At 34.9% G+C, this 26,411-nt stretch overlaps 1 protein-coding gene across 1 annotated transcript in view; it reads right to left on the bottom strand.

The window, feature by feature from the left end:
• LOC105526037 (leucine-rich repeat-containing protein 9) overlaps positions 1–26,411 on the bottom strand; it is a 139,300-nt gene that overhangs the window by 27,691 nt on the left and 85,198 nt on the right. Inside the window, exons 24-29 of the mRNA XM_011961925.1 lie at positions 20,513–20,643; positions 18,852–18,960; positions 18,062–18,201; positions 14,482–14,618; positions 8,971–9,188; positions 4,995–5,063 (exon numbers count right to left, since the gene is read on the bottom strand). Of these exons, the coding sequence (XP_011817315.1) occupies positions 4,995–5,063; positions 8,971–9,188; positions 14,482–14,618; positions 18,062–18,201; positions 18,852–18,960; positions 20,513–20,643 (804 nt within the window). The remainder of the gene's footprint in view (positions 1–4,994; positions 5,064–8,970; positions 9,189–14,481; positions 14,619–18,061; positions 18,202–18,851; positions 18,961–20,512; positions 20,644–26,411) is intronic.

Raw genomic sequence — 26,411 nt, 5'->3', positions numbered from 1 at the left:
CAATGAGAACATTTGGACACAGGATGGGGAACATCACACAAAGTATCGCAAGGACAGAAAACCAAACACCGCATGTTCTCATTCATAGGTGGGAATGGAACAATGAGAACATTCGGACACAGGATGGGGAACATCACACACCAGGGCCCGTCGTGGGGTGTGGGGAGGGAGGAGGGATAGCATTAGGAGATATACCTAATGTAAATGACGAGTTAACGGGTGCAGCACATCAACATGGCACATGTATATATCTGTAACAAACTTGCACATTGTGCACATGTACCCTAGAACTTAAAGTATATATATATATAAAAATAATAAAGTACATGATGCCACAGAAGGCAAAAAAATAAAGAGGCAAAGAGTAAGTTTATAGCAGAAAAATCTGGCAAACACCACTTCAATCAAGTGATCACAGTGAATAGGACAAATTAAAATTGTGTGACAGATACATGGAGAATGCAACATCCACCTTTGCAATATCCCTCCCCAAAATGCACAACCTGAGTCTAATCATAAGATGTCACCAGATGAACCCAACTTGAAGGACATTCTACAAATTAACTAGTCCATAATCTTCAAAAGTGTCAAAGTCATCAAAGTGAAGGAATCATCATGTCCCTTTGGCTTATCTTGTCTGGAAGATTCCTCAGTCTGGAGGAGTAATCTTCTAGACTGGAAGAGCTAAAGGTACATGACCACTAATGTCTCTTAGTAATGCATGATTCTGGCTGAATACTTTTGCTATAACAGACATTATGAGAACAATAGGTGAACCCTGAGTTAAGGCTGAGGATTAAGTGTTGCTATGGACTGAATGCTGATGTGCCCCCCAAATTCACATATTAAAGCCCTAACCCCTAATGTAATGGTATTATTAGGAGTTGGGGTCTTGGGAGGTGATTAGGTTTAGATGAGGTCATCAGGATGGGGTCCTTATGATGGGACCAGTACTCTTACAGAAAAGTATAGTAGAGACCAGGAGTTTTTGTGCCCTCTTCGCACCCTACGCTTCCCACCAGAGCCATGTGAGGATATAGCAAGACAACTATCTGCAAGCCAGGAAGATGGTCCTCACCAGGAACTGGATCAGTTGGCCCTTTGATCTTGTACTTTCAGCCTCCAGAACTGTGAGAAATAAATATCTGTTGTTAAAAAAAAAGACAATACTACCCAGAGCAATTTACATATTCAATGCAATCCCTATCAATACACCTAAAACATTCTTCACAGAAATAAAAAAATCCTAAAATATTCCCAAATAGCCAAAGCAATCCTGAGCAAAAAGAACAAAAGTGGAGGCATCACACAATGTGACTTCAAATTTTATTACAAAGCTATAGTAACCAAAAAACCATGGAGCTGGCATTAAAAAAAGACACATAGACCAACGTGACAGAATAGATAACCCAGATATAAATCCATGCGTTTACAGTCAACTCATCTTCAACAAAAACACCAAGAACTTACAGTGAGAAAATGACAGTCTTGTTAATAAACAGTTCTGGGAAAAGTGGATAACTCTGTAGAGGAGAATGAAAATTGACTTCTATCTCTCACCATATACAAAAATCAAATCCAAATGGATTAAAGACTTGAATCTAAGACCTTAAACTATGAAACTACTAGAGGAAAGCATTGCTGAAATCCTCCAAGACATTTATTTGGGCAAATACTGTGTAAGACATCAAAAGCACAGGCAACTAAAGCAAAAATGGATAAATAGGGTTATATCAAACTGAAAAGCTTCTGTACAGCAAAGTAAATAATCAACGAAGTAAAGCTACAGCCCACAGAATGGGAGAAAATATTTGCAGTCAATCCATCTGACAAGGGATTAATAACCAGAACACATAAGAGCGCAAACAACTTAACAGCCAAAAATAAATAAATAATTAAATTTTAAAACTGGCAAAAGATCTGAACAGACATTTCTCAAAAGAAGACATACAAATGGCCAACAGGTTTACAAAAACAAAAAAAAAATGCTCAAAGTCACTAATAATCAGAGAAATGCAAACCAAACCACAATGTGGTATCATTTTACCCCAGTTAAAATGGCTGACATCAAAACTTCAGGCAATAACAGATGCTGGTAAGGATGTGGAGAAAGGGGAACCTGTGTACACTGTTGGTGGGAATGTAAATTACCATTATGGTAAACAGTATGGAGGTTCCTTAAAAAACTCACAATAGAAAAGGGTATGTATCTAAAAGAAAGGAAATCAATACATCAAAGAGATACCTGTATTCCTATGTTTATTGCAGCATTATTCATAATAGCCAAAATATGGAATCAACCTAAGTGCCCATCAGCAGATGAATGGATAAAGAAAATATGGTATATCTACACAATGGAACATTATTTAACCATAAAAAGAATGAAATCCTGTTATTTGCAGCAATATGGATGGAATTGGAAACCATTATGTTAAGTAAAATAAGCCAGGCACAGAAAAACAAATATCATATGCCTTCACTCATATGTGGGAGCTAAAAAAGTAGATCTAAAGAAGACAAAGACAAGATTGGTGGTTACCAGAGTCTGGGAAGGGGAGCAGGGATGAGAGATGGGAATGAAAGGAATAATAAAGAATATAAATATATTTATTTACACTAAACTGGACATTTAAAAATGTAAATATGGTAAATTGTATATGTATATTTTACATCAATACAAATTTTTAAAAATAAATGAAAAGCAATTCATGAAAGTACTATGAGAGCAATACATTAAAATTTTACAGGCCAGGCACGGTGGCTCACGCCTGTAATCCCAACACTTTGGGAGGCAGAGGCAGGCAGATCATGAGGTCAGGAGATTAAAGCCATCCTGGCCAACATGGTGAAACTCTATCTCTACTAAAAATACAAAAAATTAGCCAGGCATGAAGGCACGCGTCTGTAATCTCAGCTACTTGAGAGACTGAGGAAGGAGAATTGCTTGAACCCGGGAGGCAGAGGCTGCAGTGAGCCAAGATCATGCCACTGCACTCCATCTTGGGTGACAGAGAGAGACTCTGTCTCAAAAAAAAAAAAAAAAAAAATTACATAAAAAGGGCAATTTTCTAGATAATATAACTTCTCAGAATAACTGTTTTAAGAAATACAAACGTGACTAGCTTTATAGCCATTAAAGAATTTAAGTAGTTTAAAATATAACCTCAAAAATATTAAGCCCAGAGAGTTCTAGAGATAAGGTTTAATTATCCTTCCAGAAGTATATGAGACATTGCATATAAAAACTCCATAGACTGGAGAAAGAGGGAATGCTCCCAAATTATTTCATGAAGCAAGTAAAACTTTGAGAGAGTTGAAAAGAATACTAAAAGAAGATAAAATTATAGGATAATTTTACTTATTTCCATGGATACAGATATGCTACATAAAATATTAGCAAATTGAATCCAATAAAATATAAAGCATGACCAAGAAGTATTCATCCCAGGAATTTCAAGATGGTTTAACACTAGTCTATTATTGTAATTTACCATATTAACAGATTAAAGAGAAAAACTATATTACCAATTACTGAAAAAGCAATGCCCATTCAAGACAAAACCAGTAGGAAACTGGAACTAGAATTTCCTTAGGCTGTTAAAGGTTATCTTCCCATAACCTACTGCAAACATCATATTAAGTAGTGACAACTTTAAAGCATTCTTTTGAAGTTAGTAACTTACTATAAGTACTTCTAATGGTACTTCTAATTCAGCACTGTACTAGAGGTCCTAGATAGCGTGCTAAGAGAAGCAAAGGAAATTAAAAATGTGAGAACTGGAAAGAAATGATAGTCATATTTGCAGATAATAGTCTATAGAGAAAATCCAAAAAACATTACAAACCATTAGAATTAAAAAGAGGGTTCAGCAAGGGTCCTAGATAAAAAGCAATATACAAAAATCAGAATGTATACACTCCAGCAACAAACAATTAGGAAAATTTTAAAAAGACACTATTTTAAAAAGCAATTAAAACAACAATAAATCTAACCAAAGTTGATTAAAATCTTTATGGAGAAAATTACAAATATTTATTCAAAGAGATGAAATAAATGGAGTGATATTTATGTTAATGAACGTGAAGGCTGAATACTATAAATATTAGGGGATACTGTTTATTGCCATTTTCTTCTTGGTGGAAGTAGCTCTATGATGTGGCCCTCCTGGGTTTTCTCAAACCCTTCACTTCCTCTCTACTAGGGGAAGTTGAGTGATTTAACTCCCTTCTTGGGAAAAGAGTGTTCTGGAAGAATGTGTTCTGCTCTCCAAGAGTAGCTCTCCTCTTATGTGGAAAAAGCTCGGTGTAGTATTTTCTATATCTGGGTGATCATGACTGACTATTTCTGAAATCTGATAACGTGCCCCTTTGATTTCTCACTAAGCTAAGCTGGTATTTTTACCTCTCCATTGTCATATTACTCAATCTGTTTAGAAATTAGGTGAACAAGGGTGCTACTTATTGGGTCCCCTCAAAGATTCCAACAGGAAAGGTTGCAACTGTCTCCCCAAATTAATTTATAAATTGAATGCCATTCCAATTAAAATATCAACAAGATTCTCATGTAACTTGACGGGTTGGTTCCTAAAATTTATAGAAAAGTGTAAAGGGCCAAGAATAGCCAAGGCAGTGAAGAAAGAGAAAGAAATAATGAGAAAGAGAAGGAGGTGAAAGAGGAAGAATTAGAGGTGCTTATTCTACCAGACATCAAGGCTTACTACAAAACGTTAATTAATTAACACTACATAATATTGGCACAGGGTTAGAAAAATAGGCCAAGGAATACAATGTGGAAACCTGAAACAGACCTTATTTATACATGACAGTGACAGTTTGCACTGTAATCAGTTGGAAGAAGTCAATACATTTGGGCTGGGATAACTGGCTATGCATACAGAAGCATAAAATTAAATCCCTTTCTAATACCATATAAAAATAAATTTTATAAAACTACCAGTAAATTAACTAATAAATTAGAATGGTAACATACTCACTGGATTGCCGTACACTGTAAGCTCCCTGAGAGTAGAGATAACATCAAGTTTTTCCAGTTCTGTGATATCCTATTCAAAAGTTAATCAGTTAAGTTATTATTTGGTTAGACTCAACATCTTCAAATGTAGACTAATTTGAAGTAATTATATGTAAGTGTTAGATTGCAGCTAGCTCATGATTGAATTCTCTGAAGTGAGCTTGAGTGACAGTGACAGTCTTCTGTATTCTTGAATAAAGGCAGATCTGTGTACTGTAGATTTCAAATACATGACTGGCAAAGGTAACAGTCTAACATGGAAAATTGGATGTATAGCGGCACTTGTAAGAAAAGACCAAATTTTTTCTCAGAATTATGATTTATTCTAGGACTTAGATTATATTTGGTTAATTCCTCCAGCACATTGATCAAGAAGTATGGAAAAGGTGAATCAAATCTAAAAGTTTTAAAGGTACATAACTAAACACAACCTTAACAATAAAGGAATGTATGATATGAGTGGATTGCATCTTGATATACTTGCTGGGAATATATATAGCTGAAAAACTATCTCTCATGTTAAATAATTTGCCTTCTCTATTGCATAGCATTATTTATTAGCTTTCATTTAACATTGGTGAAAGTTTGCAAATATATTTTAGTTTTTGCAAAATTGTTTCTAAAATGCTATTTCTGACAAACTTTAGCCAACAAGCTCAGCCTGAAGTTGTTGCTAGTTCGTGTAACACAACAAAGTTATTGACATGCCTGTATTCCTTTGTGGAATTGTAAGTGGACATATAGCAAATTCTTCTAGTATGTGTAAAAATATTTAGACCTATTTTAGATCATTTGGAAGTGAATTTGATTTTTAAAATGACCGATCTTTACTATTTTGATTTTGGAAGTATCATAAAGGAGGGCTTTGAAAAATCTGTAAATCTATAGAGATATTGTGCATTTTTACCCACAGGCAGTTTCTATCTGTGGAACCAAGGCCTGATCGGTAATCACGGACATGCGAAAAGTCTTACATTATTTTCTCAAATTAAACCAAACATAACAGTAGTCACTAGTGAAATATTCCTAATCAAAATTTCTGTTTTCACAGAAAATGTTAATATGGGAAATAGACTATTAAATTTGTAGAAGATAATGATGGCATAAACTTTTAAAGAGACATCAGGGAAACTAATATGTCGATAATTGGGGGGAGAGGGCTGATGGCTTCCCATTTTTAATATGCAGCATTATTTTTTACAGTAGTGTGCTGCTACTGGCTCACACAAAGTCAACTGATAAATTTTTAGGAATTTTGTGAGATGGTGTGTTAGCCTGAGATTGGCTATGACAGAAGAAATTATACCATAGAAATTGGCAGACGTTACTAATTAGGGATTTTTTTCCTCTTGGAGAGCCAGTTGTTAAGCATTAACCAGGATACCAATGGTAGTTACAATGTCAGCGTAAGTACTTAAGGCAATCATAATAATAATTGTGCCTGGATTGGGTCCTTCACTGAGGACAGGAAATAGCAATAGACTATTCTTGGGGTTCTTTTCAGCTTCAGGTGATTAATAATATGTTTAAAAGTAGACAGAGTAGCTGGATGCCAGGTAGGGGAATCATTTAGACACAGGGATCAAACAGGACTGTAAAGGTGAATTAAATAATGAATCTTTCAATTGTGTTTCTGTGATTCTTTCTTTAGAAGCAAGACTATAGACAACAATTTGCTAAATCTGTATTATTGGACATGATGGCTAAGTAAAAAGCATCACACCAGAATCAAGGGTATGTATTATATTTTATCAAGGATATAGCTTCTGAAGGATGTTAAAGTAGGTCAATGAGGGACTGCATATACCTTCACTTGAAATATTGTTCCTTTGTTAATTTTTCTAGGCTTTCTCCCTTCTATCAATTTTTATCAACCCAAAATTATCTGATTGTCCCTTTGTTGAAATTAATGCTGGTATCAGTCTGCCCATGTTGGTATGAATCTAGAGACAGAATCTCTCTCAAAAATAAAATTTGAAAGGAGAGTTCAGAAGTTTGAAGAAAATATGTTTTCAGTAGAATTCAACAGAATTTCCAACATAACCTTTCTATTCCTCTGAGTTCATTTTTTCCCCATCTAAATGTATGGTCACATTAAGGTACTATAATATTAATGTTTAGAATAAGCTTAATGGCAAAATGATCTATCTAAATTCAATGGAAAATACCATTTCAAGGATAAAAATAAACAAGGGATGGTCATTAAATAATAATGCTTACTTCTTCATTCAATGATATGTAGAATCTCTCATGATATATAAGTTGTCATTTAGCTATATTAGATTTTGATAATAAATAAGCTTGACTAAGTATAGTTGTTATACCAGCTGATCTCTATCGATTCATTTGCTTAAGAGGGATAGAGGAGTAGAGAGCAGGGACACTCTTGTGGAAAAGCAGGTTACCAGGTCTAATCTGGTAACTGGACATCCTGTCAAATAAAGCAATGATACTTGCTAGGAAGAAGGTCCTCATTTATGATATTCTCTTAGCGGTCCTCATTTATAATATTCTCTTAGCAGATCTTCTTGGTTAAGGACTGCCTATAATAAATAAACCTAGAATCTATAGAATTATAAGGCATGGATCCCTGTAAAATGTCACATAATTTCAAGTTTAAAATGGGGATGGTTCGTAAATGAAACACTCCCCTACTGTATAAGATCACCTCATGGACTCTCACTTGAAGACCTCACATTTTATTCTTAAGCTCGGAGTGTGTGTGATGTGCGAAGGAAGGGCCTGAGAAGGCACTAGGCTTGTCCTGGGCCCTGTGTGTCCTCGAAATTATTTATAAAGCTCGATACCAGGTAAGATCTCTGATGAGTGTCAAGTCTGATTTGACAGTCTTTTTTGTTAGCTCAGTTGCTATCACTGGAAAGATCTCCATAGAAGGGCAATTTTCCTAATTTAGATTTCTTCGTGATAAATCTTAGGAAGAATCATCCCCAGTTTTGGCAGGCTTTTCTCAGATGAATGTTTGAATCTGTATAAATTAGTTGTATACTATTTTTATCTGTATGTACATTCCCTAATTGCTTTGTAGGAAGGGGCATGGCTCATGATTTCCTTTTAACCTTGTCCAGGGCTTTTAAAAAATCACCCCCAGAAAAGGCTTCCTCAACTCTGTATCAAGTAGAGCCACAAACGTTTATGGAGGATCTATTATGTACTGGGTACTATGCTGTATACTGATACAAATGTGGACAAGATAGACTTGCTCTCTGCCCTTGGCGGGTAGTCCAGAGTTCAGTCTGTCTTTGAGGCTCTCTTAGAGGTATTGGCAGAAGTAGAAAAGCTAGTAAAAGGAGAGCTAACAGACCACCACAGAAATGCTGAGAGAAATGTGAGGGCTATATAAGGTTATGTCTTCAACTCTTATCTGTATGCTATCTCAGGAGAGAGTCTGAGTGGTTCAGTTGGGGCAGTGACCTAAAAGTAACAGGTTAAATTCTCAGCAGGTAAAACTAAGCCAGGATCCTATCTAAGGAAGCCTTGAGTGGGGAGAGATACAATATTAAAGCCGAGTCAAAGTCCGTTATCAGGAGTTGATTCAAATGCCGGGTAGAACAAGTACATATGATAAGTTTAAGGGGCCAAAGGAAGTCCAGAATCAAGATTCAGAAACAACTTGGACCAAGAGCAGTCAAGGAACAAATGAGAACTCTCAGAGAGGACTGATGAGAAGAGCCTTAGAACATGTAGAAGTAACCTTTGTTAATGAGCTTGTGCATGTGGCTTTGTCCAGTTCTTAAGTCTAGAAGTAGGGTGAATATTTCTGCATCACAGACTATTTCTATGCCTTGAAATATAGATGGTATATAAATGATAAATAACATATTAGCAACATTTTCATTGATATGCTTGGAAGCTTTATGTTCAGAACTCAGAGAAACTAAAGCTTTGTAAATCCCATAATAAAAAAATAATAATGTTACCTGGATTTTATTATATCCTAGGAAGAGTTTCTCTAGTTTTACCAAAGATTGTAATTTGCCCAGTTCTCGTAGTCTGTTTTCCTCCAAGTGAAGTTCCAGTAAAGAACTTGGTTTGGCAAAAGCACTGTCATTAAATGATCGGATGCGGTTATGATCCACTACCAATTCCTGAAGGACTGCTAAGTGGTCAAGCCCTTCAACTTGGCTGATTTCATTACCTAAAAAGAAAGAAGTCATGACATATCAAGTGAGCCCAAACTTTCTGAATTAAAGGATATCTACTTATATATAAATATCTTTTAATCAGATAATTTTTCAAAAGAAGTAAAGGATTCAAGAAACTTATTTCCAAAGAGAAATTGAAATGTAATTTATAGGAAGGTAGCATCATCATAAAATAATATTTGCTAAAATTTCTCATTTGTTAATTTGAAAGATCAAGACGTGATGTACACAATGTACTGAAAGTATCTAATATGTCTGTTCAGTAATTGTTAAAATAGTTGGTATTGACAAAAGTAGATACAGAAAAGTGCTGCAAAACATATGCTTCCTGAGTATATTATTACTCTAATAGACATTACAATAGTATATTTAATTATTTCTTAAAATAGACTGATTTGTTGTATTATGTTAGAAGAACACCATTAATTATGCTGTTCTTTCTCATATTTTTGCACTGCAACCATATTAAACACATCAAAGTTCATTTAATTCTTCAAAACTCTAAACGCTTATCTATAACCTGTGATTTCTCTCAATTGTAGCTATCAGTAGCTATATAAATATTAATGATAACTTATATGAAGACTCTTCACTTTACAAAATGTTTTTATATGTACAGTATTTTCTATCAGAGTCTCAAAATACTACAGGGAAAATATTTTATCTCTTTTTTCTAATCAGAAAATTGAGGGTCAGAGAAATTAAGTGGCTTTCTCAAAGACATAAAAATGGCAATATCAGGCCTAACTTAGACCTTTTACATTTTAAGCTCAATTATCTTTCTAGTATGCTATACTACGTTTCATTCAATATTCATTCTCCTTGATTATTATGTGCTGAATTGTGTCCCCCTGAAATTCATATGTGAAAATCCTAACCTCCAGTACCTCAAAATGTGACTGTATTTGGAGACAGGGTCTTTAAAAGATAATTAAGGTTAAAATGAGGTCATTGGGATGAGTGTTAATTTAATATGACTAGTGTCCTCATAATAACTGGCGTAAAGACAGACACATAGACCAATGAAACAGAATAGAGAACCCAGAAATAAATCCACACATTTACGGTCAACTCTTTTTTAACAAAGGTGCTAAGAACATACATTGGGGAAAAGACAGTCTCTTCAATAAATGGTGTGGGGAAAACTGGATATCCCTATGCAGAAGACATGAAAATTGACCCCTATCTCTTATCATATACAAAAATCAAATCAAAATGGACTTGGCAAAGATTTCTTGTGTAATATGTCAAAAGCACAGGCAGCCAAAGCAAAAATGGACAAATGGGACTGCATCAAGCTAAAAAGCTCCTGAACAGCAAAGGAAACCATCAACAAAGTGAAGAGATAGCTCACAGAATGGGAGAAAGTATTTATAAACTACCCATCTGACAAGGGATTAATAACCAGAATATATAAGGAGCCCAAACAACTCAACAGGAAAAAGGTCTGCATAGACATTTCTCAAAAGAAGAAATACAAATGGTCAATGGGTATATGGAAAAATGCTCAGCATTACTAATCATAAGGGAAATACAAATGAGATATCATCTCACCCCATTTAAAATGGCTTTTATCAAAAAGACAGGCAATAATAAATGCTGACAGGGATACAGAGAAAGGGGTAGAATGTCTTCAAAGCTCTTTTCAGCCTTTCACTCATCTTTCTGTGTGCTTACTTCCTAAGTAAGCACATACATTTATGACTTCACCTTTCACTTCCATTGTGATCATTCTAAAATAATGTATCTCTAGTCCTGACTTGTGGTCCAGTACTACTGCTAGAAAAACTTTCTCTTTTTTTTGAGAGGGAGTCTCACTCTGTCGCCCAGGCTGGAGGGCAGTGGAGGGATCTCGGCTCACTGCAATTTCCGCCTCCTGGGTTCACGCCATTCTTCTGCCTCAGCCTCCCGAGTAGCTGGACTACAGGCGCCCGCCACCTCGCCCGGCTAATTTTTTGTATTTTTAGTAGAGACGGGGTTTCACCGTGTTAGCCAGGATGGTCTCGATCTCCTAACCTTGTGATCCGTCCGCCTCGGCCTCCCAAAGTGCTGGGATTACAGGCGTGAGCCACTGCGCCCGGCCAACTTTCTCTTTTTGATGCATCAAAATTGTTACAACACAAATTGATCTTTCTCTACTCTCAAATAAGCAACATTTCCCAATGACTTTAGCTTTAGTACCTCCTTTTGCCCAATCTCCCAATGAAATTATAAAAACATCTGGGACAGTTTTTCTCCTTATTTTACATCTAGCCACTAAGTCTTAATATTTCTTCCTTTTAAACTGCCTTTTGGACTCACCTCTTACCACTCCCACTGCCAGCACTCTAGTCTATGCCCTTATTATGTCATTCAAGCTGGAGAGAAACTGTATGTGCTTTGGAGGTAGATAGATCTAGGTTTGACTTTGTACCATAACACACACTGGTGCAAACTTGGCAAATTATTAAACCACACTGAATGTCACTTTTTTCTTTTCTAAAATACATGTAACAATCCTTACCATGTAGAGTTGCTGTGAAGATTGAATATGACAATGTATGTAGACAAACACCTTACCCATTGACTCCACAAATGGCAGCTGTTATTGTCAGAGTAAACTGCCTTACTTCCTGCATAAGGCTGCCCTCTAATTTGCCATGCTAGCCATGGCATCAGAACACACTCCTCCCTTACATTATTCGATCGAAATAGACCTTCCAGGGTTAGGTTTGTCTGCTTTTTTGTATGTCAATGTATCTTTTAAAAGATCTGGGCAGGGAGTGATGGCTCATGCCTGTAATCCCACCATTTTGGGAGGCTGAGGTGAAAGGATCTCTTAAGGCCAGGAGTTTGAGACCAGCCTGAGAAACAAATTGAGACCCCATATCTACAAAAAAAAAGAGAGAAAAATAAAAAAATTAGCCAGGCATGGTGGCACAAGCCTATAGTCCCAGCTACACAGGAGGCTGAGGTGGGAGGATCACTTGGGCTCCGGAGGTTGAAGCTGCAGTGAGCTATGATCGTGCCAGTGCACTCCAGCCTGGGTGATAGAGAGAAACCTGTTCTCAAAAAATAATAAATAATAAATAATAAAATAAAAAATAAAAACAAAAAACAAACCGAAAAAACACACGAAAACAAATACCAATCTGTCATAGCCATAAAAAAGAATGAAATCATGCCCTCTACAGCAGCCTGGATGGAGCTGGAGGCCATATCCTCAGTGAACTAACTCAGAAACAGAAAATCAAATACTGCATGTTCTTATCTACATGTGGGAGCTAAGCAGAAAGTTCACAAGTACAATCCAACAATAAGTACACTGCAAAAAGGGGGAGAATGGGAGTGTGGGTGAGGGTTGAAAAATTAGCTGTTGGATACTATATTCACTATTCGGGCAATAGGTACACTAGCAGCCCAATTCCCACCAGAACATAATACCATGTTAACAAAAATACACATGTACCCCTTGAATCTAAAATAATTTTTTTTTTTTAAAAAAAGGTCTGTCATTGTGCTTAATTTCTTGGTTTTAAGGGCAAGTCTCTGGGTTCTTGATCCAAATCACAAGTGCTTTTGATAGATGCATTCAAATTTTTAAAAATATGGTCTAGAAAATCCTGTCTTTGAGAAGTTACTGTACTCAGATCAACTACCTCAGTATCTCCCCACATGTCCCACTGATGGATATACCTGCCTTTCTCCTATGCCATTAAAAATTATTGTTAGACTAATGTCCCAAGCCCTGTGTTTTTCTCATGCTATTTTTCTTAAAGTTTCAAGCTCCTACCTATTATTGACTACATCCTGTACAAATTTCTCTGCTTGACTTTCCCTACTTTGGTCCTGCTCTATATTTTCAACCTCAATTTTTCACTATTATACAAAATTAAAAAATTACTAATTGTTGGTGGGAATGTAAATTAGTTCAAACATTGTGGAAGACAGTGTCGCAATTCCTCAAGGATCTAGAACCAGAAATAGCGTTTGACCCAGCAACTCCATTACTGGGTATATTCCCAAACAATTATAAACCATTCTGATATAAAGACATATGCACACATATGTTTATTGCAGCACTATTCACAATAGCAAAGACTTGAAACTAACCCAAATGCCTATCCGTGTTAGACTGGATAAAGAAAATGTGGCACATATAAACCATGGAATACTATGCAGCCATAAAAAAGAATGAGTTCATGTCCTTTGCAGGGACATGGATGAAGCTGGAAACCATCATTCTCAGCAAACTAGCACAGGAACAGAAAAACCAAACACTGCATGTTCTCACTCATAAGTGGGAGAGAACAGTGGGAACACAAGGACACAGGAAGAGGAACATCACACACTGGGGCCTGTCAGGGAGTGGGGGGGCAAGGGAAGGGAAAGCATTAGGAGAAATACCTAATGTAGATGACAGGTTGATGGGTCCAGCAAACCACCATGGCACGTGTATATCTATGTAACAAACCTGCACATTCTGCACATGTATCACAGAAGTTGAAGTATAATTTAAAAATTACTGTAATGAGGCTTAGTTAAATAAAAACTAAATAACATGATCTCATATATTGAAATGAGGATTATTTATCAAATTGATCATGTTTAGAGGATTTATAACTCTCTTAGAAAAGTGCATATTCTTTGTTCTCATCAGGTTGTTCCCTTTTCAAGTGTTAGCCCACAGACACCACAGTCATGTCCTGTGACTCTTTTCCTCCTCCCCCTGCTTGCAAAGCACTCAGTAATGCTCACCTTCAATCTAGATTCTATTACTCCTTTAAAGAGCTCTATACATGTCGACGAGCTAATCTTTTAATTTCTCTTTTCTCTGAACTTCTGTTGCATTTAAGTTAGTAATACATAGTCTGAACTTAATTCATCTTTGTCTCAGTACATCTCCACAGGTAGATCTTAAACTACTTAGATCAAGGATTTCAATGATACATAATTATAATAACATAGTACCTCCATATCTTTCATAGTACTTATGACAATTCTGAGTTTAATAAATACTTGTGAATTACCCACTAGTTTTTTTATTGTTTTTTAAGTTGAATACTATATACAAGTAAATTATGATGTAATACTGTCTATATTCTCAGAATACTGCATTGACCTTTGAAAATGGTTTCTAAAAATATGTAAGTAACCAGGGAAAATTCATTTGTGATTACTAAAATATATTTGTCTATGAATCTGTTTGAGTAACTACTGATGCTTATATTTGCTTATCAAAACAGAATGATGATAAAATCAGTTTTTAAAAATAAAGGCTTATACAATAACAGTATTTCTACTCACCCTGTAGAAAGAGGAATTTTAAATTTCTTAGTCTGTTAAGTTGTAGCTGGATCAAATTACAAATTCCATTGTAGCCCAAATGAAGAACTTCTAAACTGTGCATTATTGGAGGCAAATTTTCACTGCTTGTTATGTCTCTGAAACACATAGGTAAGTTTGAGGCCATAAACTGAACTTCAAACCATGTATATTATAAAAAGACAGTTCGGTATGTGTTTATTATAAACTGAAGTTAAGAAAATATAAATTTATTAATATATCAGAATTAAGCTATAATACATAGTCTGTTTATATTTTATATAATCTTTAAAAAAGAATGGTCTAGAATAAAGAAGTACATAAGGTGTTACAATGAAATCAATAGAAAATGCAATCAGGCAAGAAAAAAATGCATCCAGATTGGAAAGGAATAAATACAACTGTCTTTATTTTCAGATGGCATGATCCTGTATTTAGAAAATCCTAAAAGATCCACCAAAAAACTACTTGAAGCAATAAAGGAGTTTAGCAAGGTCACAGGATAAAAGATTAATATACAAAAATCAACTGAATTTTCTACCTACTAGCAATAAAATATCTGAAAATGAAATTAAGCAAAAATTCCTTTTCACAAAGTATAAAAAAGAATAAAATACTTCAGCATAAATTTAATAAAAAGTGGAAAATCTGTACACAGAAAACTACAAAACATTACTGAGAGAAATTAACAAAGATCCAAATAAATAGAGAAATATTCCATGTGTATGGATTAGAAGATTCCATATTACTAAAATGGCAATTCTCCCAAATTGATCAACAGATTCATTTAATACAATCTCTATCAAAAGCCCAGAAGACATCCCCCCCATCTTGTCCTAAAATTTGTAAAGAAATGCAAATAATCTAGAATATTCAAAACAATCTTTTAAAAGAACAAAGTTGGAGAGCTTAAATCACTGATTTTAAAATTTTTTATAAAACCACAGTAATCAAACCAGTCTAGTACTGGCACAAAAGGACAGACATACAGATCAGTGGAACAGAACTGAGTACAGAAATAAACCCTTACATTTATGCTCAACTGATTTTTAGCAAAGGTGCCAAAACAATTAAATAGAGGAAAGGAGAGTGTTCTAATAAAATGGTGCTCAGACAACTGAATATCCACGTACAAAAATAGGTTTAGACCTCACTCCTACCTCACAACATACACAAACATTTAACTCAAAACAGATCATAGGACTAGATGTAAGAGTGAAAACATAAAACTTTTTAAAGAAAACAAGAGAACATCTTTGTGACCTTAGGTTAGGCAAAGAATTACTACATATAACACCTAAATTGCAATCTGTAAGAGAAAAGTTGATAAATTAGACTTTATCAAAATTAAAATTCCTTCAAAGACATCATTTAAGAAAATGAAAAGAGAAGCCACAGATTGAGAGACAATGTCTGTAAATCATTTATTTAATAAAGGGCTTACACCCAGTATAAAGACACTTAATAATGAAAAGACAAGCAACCTAATTAAACAATTAGATTTTTTAGGTTTTAGATTTGAATAGAGATTTTACCAAAGAAGATATATGAATGATTAATAAGCATATGAAAAACTGCTCAACACTATTTGTCATTAGGTAAATACAAATTAAAACCACAATGAGATACCACTTCGAATGTATTAGAATGGCTATACTATAAAAGACAGGCAAGCACTGGCAAAGATGTGCAGGAATTAGAATCTTCATATGCTGCTGGTGATAATGAAAAATGGTGCAACCATTTGGGAAAACAGTTTAGCAGTTTCTTAAATAGCTAAATGTTAAGTTACCGTATGACCCAACCATTCCATGCATATGTATCTACCCAAAATAAACACAATGAAAATGTGAGTGCACACAAATACTTGTACACAAGTGTTTAAAGCAGTGTTATTCAAACCAGTCAAAAAGTAGAAACAATCCAAATTTCCATCAACTGATGAATAAACATTATGTAACATATCCTTACAGTCATATCCATAGTGAAATAGCCAATATATTCAGCAATAAAAAGGAGTGAACTACTAACACATCCCATAATGTGAATGAACCTTGAAAACATGCTGAGTGTAAGAAGCCAGAGGCAAAAGACCACCTATTTTATAGTTCCATTTATATGCAATGTCTAGAAAAATACAATTCTAGAAAACAGATTAGAGGTTGTTTGGGACTAGAGGTGGGAAAGGAAATTGACTGTAAATAGACATGAAGGATCTTTTTGGTGAGATGGAAAATGTTATGAAATTATATTGCAGTTATGATTATACAACTATAAATTTAGTAAAATTACTGAATTATACACTTAATATAAGTAAACATGATACATAAACTGCCACTTCAATAAAACTATTAGAAAAATCAAATATGAATAGGATCCGAAAAAGGATGTATATAAATGAAATGTTCATAGTAGCTTTAATCATAATAGCCTAAAATTAGGAACAACCAAAATGTTCATCAATAATAAAAGCATAAATAACTTGTCATATAATACATATAATAGAACACTATTTGGCAATAAAATGAAATAAATTACTGACACTTGCAACAAAATGAATGAATCTCAAAAGCATTATGCTAAGTAAAAGGAGCCAGACACACAAACTACTTACTACATAATTCCAATTATATGAAATTCTAGAAAAAGGCGAAATTACAGCAAGAGAGCAGATTAGTGGTTGTTGCCAGGTACCAGGGTGTCAGCGAAGGGATTACAAATGAACTTTTTGGAATGGGAATACTTTGTATTTTGATTGTGGTAGAGGTTTTATGATTGAATACATTTGTCAAAATTCATTAAACTTTACATTGAAATTGGCCAACTTTGTTGCATGGAAATTATACTTCAACAGAGGTAATAAAAAGCACAAGGAATGTTCTTTATTGGGAAAACTGGAATGAAAGTATTCTGATTTGGAGATATACATTATAAATATATATCATATATATGATATGTATTATATGATATGATATATATATGTTCTATCAAAATATGTAAGGAGGTGGAAGGTTTGTCCTCATTTTTTGCATAAAGTATATATTCCATTGGTGCTGAGTCATTCAGTGACCAGATAAATAATTTAGAAATAAAAGCAAAACAAATGCTAAAAACAAAAACAAAACTCATTTCCATGCTACTGTGTATAGGGTTCCTTTGTGGGTTGATAAAAATGTTTATGATGAATAAACTAAAAATTGCTAAATTGTACACACAAGGTGAGTTTTATGGTATGTGAATTGTACCTCAATTTTTAAAAAAGAAACCCAAGGTCATCAAACATGCAGTACAAGGCCTTTTGTTTGTTTGTTTTTTGTTTTTTTCCCTTTGTTCACAATATAGGTTTGAAATGGAGAAGGCAGGGAATAAACAATGAGAGAAATATTTTGAGTACCTTTTTATTTATGAAGTTTATTTTTGGCATGTAGCTATAAATAAAATAGGTATTACAATAAGCTAAATGTTATATACTGTAATGTGTTACTGCTATCATTAATGTGATTAACTGCTTTTAAAATTCCCAGCCAAAATTAGTTACAGTCATAAAAATAAAGAATATTACCTGTTTGTTTTTGAAATTCCTTGCTGTCCATAGCCACTTGAAGGCACTTTCTGGTACAGTAGTTGTCTATTGGTTAAGTGAGTCTGAGGCTTTAGTCTGGGCATGATTGATTCAATATGATTATAGTTGAGGCATAAGACCTACAGAAAGAACATCTTATTAATCAGAAATCCTAGAAATTATTAAAAATTGTGTGGATAAAACTTGGCATATACCACATAATTTAATAATATATTACTGCTAAAACAACAAATGTTTATATCCTAAATAATCTAGACTTAGTTTTGAATGTGTTTTTAATCTGACATTCTGGAAAATTACAATACTTCACATGGAGACTCTAGAAAGCTCCTCAACTTTCTCAATCTGTGCTCCTGATTTCTCCAAACCTGACAAGGATTAAATAATTTTTAGTGGAAAAGACAGCTATTTAGCTATGTTTAAAAGGCCTTAGTAGATGGCTGAGTCAAGGAAATAATAAAGGAGGCAATAAGGTCATTTAAAGAACCTAGAAACTTCTTTCCATATCTACCTTCAATCCCATCTCTGACTACAGAGGAAAATTTACTACATATGTGACAATCACATAAAACTGAGGTCAAAGCAAAATCACTTTGGAAGGTAATAGTTTTTTTCTTGCTTAGTAAAAAAACAAACAAAAAAACCCCAAAGAAAATTTAGGAATAATTTATCTACTTTAATAATGTGGAAATACCATTTAATCCAAAGTAAAGAAGATAAAACTTGCATTGGAAACCCTGAAAGAAAGAAAAATTTGTGAATGACTCACCTTCACATTAGGTAGATAGATTAATCCACTGAATGAAGTGAGATTATTGTTCTGTAGATTCACATTACATACATTTCTAAATTGGTCGACTGGAATCAAATCCACTGTTCTGAATTTAGACAAATACAGTTACTATTTTAATAGGACAGGAAAATATAGGAAAAGGTGAGTTCCTTCACATATAGTCACCAAAGACATTAAAAAAGTCTCACCTGACAAATATAAAAATAATTACTTTAATGTAAAATGAATTGGTTAAATGATTAGCTGAATATACATTTTGGTTGGGTACATATGCAAGAAAGTGACATAGAATTTTGTTGCTTTCAAAAAAACATCTATTACCATATAAACATAGCACTATTATAGAAGAAACTTGTAAAAGAGACATTCCACTTTCTTTATAAATTCACATATATGTTCATGAAATCATAGTGAAGTTGATATAGTAAATCATAAGATTTTCAGGTTATGAACTTCAGATGATATATATGAAGTAGGTCATTTCTGAAATACCAGGAAGTGGTTAGGGATGGGAAAGGAAAGGAAAAGCAGGTAAGGGCTTTGAAAATAAGAGTTTCTGTGAGATCTTCTGGAAACCTTTATTGCATTCCACCCTGTGTGAACATTTTGGTAATTAAACAGAATGCTTGATTCGCAGTCCATAGCTATGTCTTCATTTGAGCCATGACAGAGAAGAGCATAAAACTACATCCCTTTCCCTAACCAGTTCTCTAAACAAATCCTAAACTTGAAGTTAGAATTATGACATACTTTTACCCATTAATAAGTTATTCATTCATTCATTTTCATTAGTATTTCCTAAGTGCAGCGAATGTGTTTGGAAAGGCTACAAGAAAGATGAAAGAAACGTTTCAGCCCCCAAGAAGAGGGAGCCAGAAAAATGAAAATAAAGAGGAGAATTGCTGTGATAGAGTTAGCATCTCTATCATACCAATGTAATGGCATTTCAGGGAAATAAAATCTGTAGCATGGAGGAGAAAGATCTTGAGATGATATTTGGAGCATTTGTAGGTATTTATCGAGCAAATTAGCAGAAAAGAGTTCTAGGCAGTGCAACAGGTACAAACAAAGGCAGAAACAAACATGAAAAAAAATCTTATGATTGAGATTCAGTAACTACAATATTTCAGAATTCCTGAAATATGAAGTGTCATGGGCAGTAAAGAAAAGGAATACAATAGATAATAATGGACAGATAATAAAGGGTCTTTTATGCCATACAAAGGAATTTTTAATTTTAGGCTGGGCACAGTGGCTCACACATGAAATCCCAGCACTTTGGGAGACTGAGGCAGGTGAACCACTTGAGCCCATGATCGGAGGCCAGCCTGACAAGATGGCATAAATGCTGTCTCCACAAAAAATACAAAGAAAATTTGCCATGCTTGGTGGTACATGCCTATAGTAGGAGGATCGATTGAGCCTGCAAGGTTGAAGCTGCAGTGAGCCATTTTTTGAGACCCCATCTCAAAAAACACGCATTACTTAGCATGAACCTTTGCAGTAGAGTAGATAATTTTATGAATCACTGATTATATTTATATAAGATGTATAAATTTATAAGCTTCAGAAAAATGATAACAATAATTACATAATGTAATTATAGTGTAAAAAGGCATATAATAAAATGATTGTACCTAATGGATGATGAAGTCCAATTTAGTTCTTGCATTTGCATGAAGTTGGAATGTCCTTGTCGTTCTGCAATCATGTCAGAAGTAAGTCTACCACCAAACAAATCTTTTGCATTCTCAGTCTCTGGTGGTTCCTATATGAAGGCATTTAGAAAATGATGTCCTGTCTTACAGGTGACTAAATTATGTAGTTCTCTGATTTCAGGTAAAAATTCAGTGGACTCATTTTTCCAGATTCCTCCTACTAAGTAGAGCTAAATCCTGTGCATTATATATAAAACAAACATATGCAGGGCAAGGTGGCTAATACCTATAATCCCAGCACATTGGGAGGCCAAGGTGGGAGGATTGCCTGAGTCCAGGAGTTCGAGATGAGGCTGGGCAACAAAGTGAGACCCTGTCTCTACAAAAAACAAAAAAGAATTAGTCAAGCACAGTGGCACATGCCTGTAGTTGTAGCTATGTGGGAGGCTGAGGCCAGAGAATGTCTTCAGCACAGGAGTTCAGAGGCTGCAGTGAGCTATGATCATGCCACTGGATTCCAGTCTGGGTGACAGAGTGAGACCCTGTCTCTAAAATATTTTTTAATTAAAAAAATTAAAACCAAACATATGAATACTGAAAGATGTGGAGAAGAAGGCAGACCAGGTAGGTACCTCAGGACCTGAGGAATGACACCCTGGATTTTCTTTTTGCCTCACCTTCTTTACTGGGTGCTAGAGAAGCCAGAAACCCAGAAATGACAATAAGAAAAAAACGGGACAAAGTAAACAAAAAGCCTACTCTTTCTAGTCAAAGGACCAGGAAAGGGGAAGCCTAGCACAGCAGAAAACTTTAGACAGTAACAAGCCTACTCCTGCTAAACCCTACAGAATAAACTGTGGCCCCAACTTCATGCCCACAAGTAAAAGCAGAATGGGCTGCTTAGACTTTAACCTGTGCTCATTTGTAACAAGGCACGTCTCCGTTATCCACCTGCTGAGTGGGAACCTGGACTTTCATCCCCCATCAGCAGTAACACATGTCTCCACTCCCTACCTGCAAGTGTTATTGTAGATAACATGGGGAGTCTGGATTCCCACTTCCACCCACTCATAATGAGTTATCTGTGGAGCACCAATTAGGTGTTCCCGTCTTTCCCGGCCAGGATGAATCAGTGCAGGCTTCTGGGAAATAGTAACAAGGAGTTCCTTCCTTCCTAGCCCGAGTAAATCAATGGAAGTCTGGTGGGGAGCATGAACTCCTACTCTAGCCTAGCAGTTAATGAAGAACACACCTCCAGGTTGTCAACAGAGGCCACATGGAGGAACTTGGACTTCTATCTCCCACCTGACAGCAACGAAGTGGTTCCCCATCTTCTCACTGGTATAGTGTCAAGGGAGGCTTGCTAAAATAGATTTAAATAAGACCCACATAATACCCCAAATGTCCAGAATAAAATAAAAAATATGTCATGCTAAGAACCAATAACATCTCAACTTGAATGTGAAAAGACAATCGACAGATGCCAACTTTGAAATGATACAAATATTTTTAATTGTCTGACAGGTATTTCAAAGCAGTCAAAGGAAAAATGCTCAACAAGCGATTATGAACATACTTGAAACAAATGAAAAAACAAAACAGAAACCTTTAGCAAAGAGATAAGTGATAGCAAAGCAATAGAAGATATGAAGAATGAAATGAAAATTTTAGAATTGAAAAATACTATAAACAAATAAATGCAATGGATAGGGACTCAATAGCAGAATGGAGAGAAAAGAGAAAAAAATAACTTGAAGACAGAACAATAGAAATTACCCAGTATAAACAAAACAGAGAAAATAGACCCATAAATAAATGAGCCTCACTTTACCAAGACGGACATATCCTGTACTTGCGGAACCATACAAAAGACTTAATATTAGTATCACTAGATTCATAGAAAAAGAAGAGAAATAATGTGGGGCTGAAAAAGTATTTGAAGAAATTATAACCAAAAATCTTCCAAATTTGGCAAAAGACATCAACCAAGAAGCTAAGAATCTAAGCAAACCTCAGATGGGAAAAAAACCCAAATCCATGCAAGGACACATAATAATAATCAGAATCAAATTTCTAAAAACTAATGACAGAGAAAAAAGGCATGAAAACAGTGACAGAGGAATTAAATATTACCTGTGAGGGAAAAAAAAATGTGAGTGACAGCAGATTTCTAATCAGAAAGCATGGAAACCAGAGGATGTGGCACAACATTTTCAAGTGGTGAAAGAGAAACATCAACCCAGAATTCTATATCCAGGGAAAATATCATTCAGAAATAAAAAGAGAGAGCAAGATATTCTCAAAGGAAGGAAAACTAAGCAAACTGTTACCAGCAGACCTACCCTAAGAAATGACTAAAGAAAGTTCTTGAAATGGAAAGAAAAAAAAAGGAATCTTGGAATGCCAGGAAAGAGGAAAGCACAATGTAAAGAGTATTAATAAACTTCCCTTCTTTTCTTGATTTTTCTAAATTATCTTTGATTAGCTGATGTAAAAAAAAAACTATAATATTGTCTCATTTGTTCTCAATGTATATAGTGAAAATATAAACAGGGGAGAAGAAATAGACTGAAAGGAAAGTAACATTTCTACACTTTACTCAAACTGGTAAAATGTCAACCCTAACAGACTATAATAAAGTATGTATATGCATTGTAATACTTAGAACAACCACAAAAAAAACTATATGGAGAGATACACCAAAAAACACTACGGATAAATAAAAATAGAATTTCAAAATGTGTTCAAGAAGCTCACGAGAAGGCACAAAAAAAGAAAACAGAAGAAAGATAAACAAAGGAAACAAATATAAAACAAGAAAACAAAGTGGCAGACTTAAGCCCTAACAGGTCAGTTAACTATATTAAATATAAATGGCCTTTGTTCATCAATTAAAATATAAAAATTAGCTAATAGATAACATGATCCAACTGTGTGTTGTCAACAAGAAACTCACTTCAAATATAATATATGCAGGTTGAAAGTAAAAGAACAGAAAAAGATATCCTATACATTAATCAAAAGAAAGCAGGAGTGGCTTCATTAACCTCAGATAAAGTAAACTTTGAAGCAAAGGAAATTACCAGAGTCAGAGGGGACATTACCTACTGATAAAAGGGTCAGTCCACCAAGAAGACATAACAGTCTTAAATGTGTATGTACCAACAACAGAGCTGCAAAATATTTGAAGCTAGAGTCCCCAATTATTTTAGCCAATGATGTAGGTATTGCTGTGAAGGAATTTTGTAGACATAATTAAAGCTCCTAGCAAGTTGACTTTCAATAAGGAGATCATCTTGAACAATCTGGATGGGCCTGATTCAAACAATTGCAAGGCTTTAAAAGCAGAGGTGAGGTTCCTGAAAGAAAGAATTTTCCTGAAGAAAATCCACTCATGGACAGCAGCTTTCATCTATGCCTGTGAGCCCCAGCCTACCCATAATCTTTGCTTCCTGATGGCCTGTCCTATGGATTTCAGGCTTGTTTAGGCAGTCCCCTCAATTATTAAATATTCCTTGATATCTATATATCTATATATAGACATAGATATCTCTATATGTATATCTGTCTTACTAGTTCTGCTTCTCTTGTTGAATCCTCAATAATAAAATCTCAAAATAAGTTTTAAAAACATTAATTCAGCCTTAGAAATACCATTGCTTTTGTGTTTTTCATAATTATACAAGCAACATATGATTAGTGTCCTCCTAAATCAGGGGTTGGTAAATGTTTTCTACAGTTTTCCTGTAAAGAGTCAATCAATATTTTAGCCTTTGGGAACACTAGCTTCTCTGTTACTATTTAATTTTGCCACTGCAGTGTGAAAGCAGTCATAGACTATATATAAACAAACAGGCATGGATGTGTTCCAGTAAAATTTTATTTACAAAAATAAGTGGCAGGTCACATTTGGCCCAAGGGCTATTGTTGACAATCTATTTCAGACAAATGGTTTGAACTTGATCTAAATAAAACTGGTAAGTCATTTGATCTACTTTTACTCAAACTCCCTTCTTTTTTTCTACTCTGTTAAAACTTCATATCTAAATTGAGAATATGTATCCTTAATGCAAAAAATAATCTTTTAAAAATAAAAGTATGTGGGAACAAAAGATAAAATGAAAACACAACTACCCAAATCGTTCTTTGGTTCCTCCTAGTCTATGCCCTCCCTTGGTTTCTACTCCCACTTCAAAGAAGACAATGTAATTATATGTCTAGAGAGTGTTGGACAGAGAATGAGGCTCATGTGCCCATGATTTACCATTAAACAGTCATATAACTTGGAAGAAGTCATGTAACTTCTCTAGAGTTGCTTGTGTTCATACATAAAATAAAGGATTTCGACTATGCCATTTCCAAAGTCTATTTATATCTCAGACACTCTAGCATTATATATTACTGTATTACCTACCTCTGCACCCACTTTTCATGACTTCTTTTTCTACATATGTTTAATAAATGCAAGTATTAGAGCCTCGCTTAGATTTCTTTACTTTCTCTACTGTCGTTCATTACATGATATTGCATATGCTTTTGGTCTTAACTGTTAACTCTCTTCAAATTACATTCAAGTCCAAACATATGTAAAGTAAATTTTCATATGCAAATTTAATCCTGTGATTTCAACTGCCTGCTTGACATCTCCAGTCGGATGATCTCCATATAAAACTAAAATCCAATACTAATCATCTTACACCCCCAAATTGCTTTTCTTCCTATATTCATATTCTGTTATGGTGTCTTTTATTGGCATAGACTCAAACCTTGTAGACATCTTTCAGTCTTTCTTTCCCTTGGCCTTCAAATACAATGCATTCCCATTACCTTGCATTTAAAATCTAAATTCTTCAGTCTAGTCTTCAAGATGTCCAATTATTAATTCATACATTTATATTCTGCCTCATTCCACAAATTGTGGCAGCTTACAGGAAACACATATAATCAAATAGTAAAATGCAAATCAAACATAATGAAAATCAAGCTCACTAGGATTAGTGACAAAAATACCATAAGATCCTATAGGATTTATATTATTGAATCATAAATTTGGTCCTGAGCTTTTAGGTAAAGTGAAAAGGAATATAATTATATAATACTCATTGACATGGATTGGCTCTGTGTTCCCACCAAAATCTCATCTTGAATTGTAATAATCCCCTCCTGTTGTGGGAGGGACCCAGTGGGAGCTAAGTGAATCATGGGGGTGGGTTTTTCCTGTGCTGTTCTCATGATAGTGAATAAGTCTCATGAAATCTGATGGTTTTATAAAGGGGAGTTCCCCTGCGCATGCTGTCTTGCCTGCCACCATGTAAGACCTGCCTTTGCTCTTCCTTCATCTGCCATGATTGTGAAGCCTCCCCAGCCATGTGGGACTGTGAGTCCATTAAACTTCTTTCCTTTATAAATTACACAGTCTCAGATATGTCTTTATTGGCAGCATGAGAACAGACTAATGCAGTAAATTGTAGAGTCATGTGCTGCTGTAAAGATACCCAAAAATGTGGAAGTGACTTTGGAACTGGGTAACAGGCAGAGGTTGGAACAGTTTGGAGGGCTTAGAAGAAGATGGGAAAATGTGGGAAAGTTTGTAACTTCCTAGAGACTTGTTGAACGGCTTTGGCCAAAACGCTGATAGTGATGTGGACAATAAGGTCCAGGCTGAGGTGGTCTCAGATGGAGATAAGGAACTTGTTGGGAACTGGATTAAAGGTCACTCTTGCTCCGCAAAAAGATTGGTGACATTTTTGCCGCCACCCTAGAGATCTGTGAAACTTTGAACTTGAGAGAGATGATTTAGGATATCTGGTGAAAAATTTCTAAGTGGCAAAGTGTTCAAGAGGAAGCAAAGCATAAAAGTCTGAAAAATTTGCAGCCT

Source organism: Colobus angolensis, unplaced genomic scaffold (assembly GCF_000951035.1).
Source record: "Colobus angolensis palliatus isolate OR3802 unplaced genomic scaffold, Cang.pa_1.0 Scaffold57, whole genome shotgun sequence".
NCBI classification, from domain to species: domain Eukaryota; kingdom Metazoa; phylum Chordata; class Mammalia; order Primates; family Cercopithecidae; genus Colobus; species Colobus angolensis.
The sequence above is the reverse complement of the archived record's forward strand: the minus strand, read 5'-3'. Positions and strand labels throughout refer to the sequence as shown.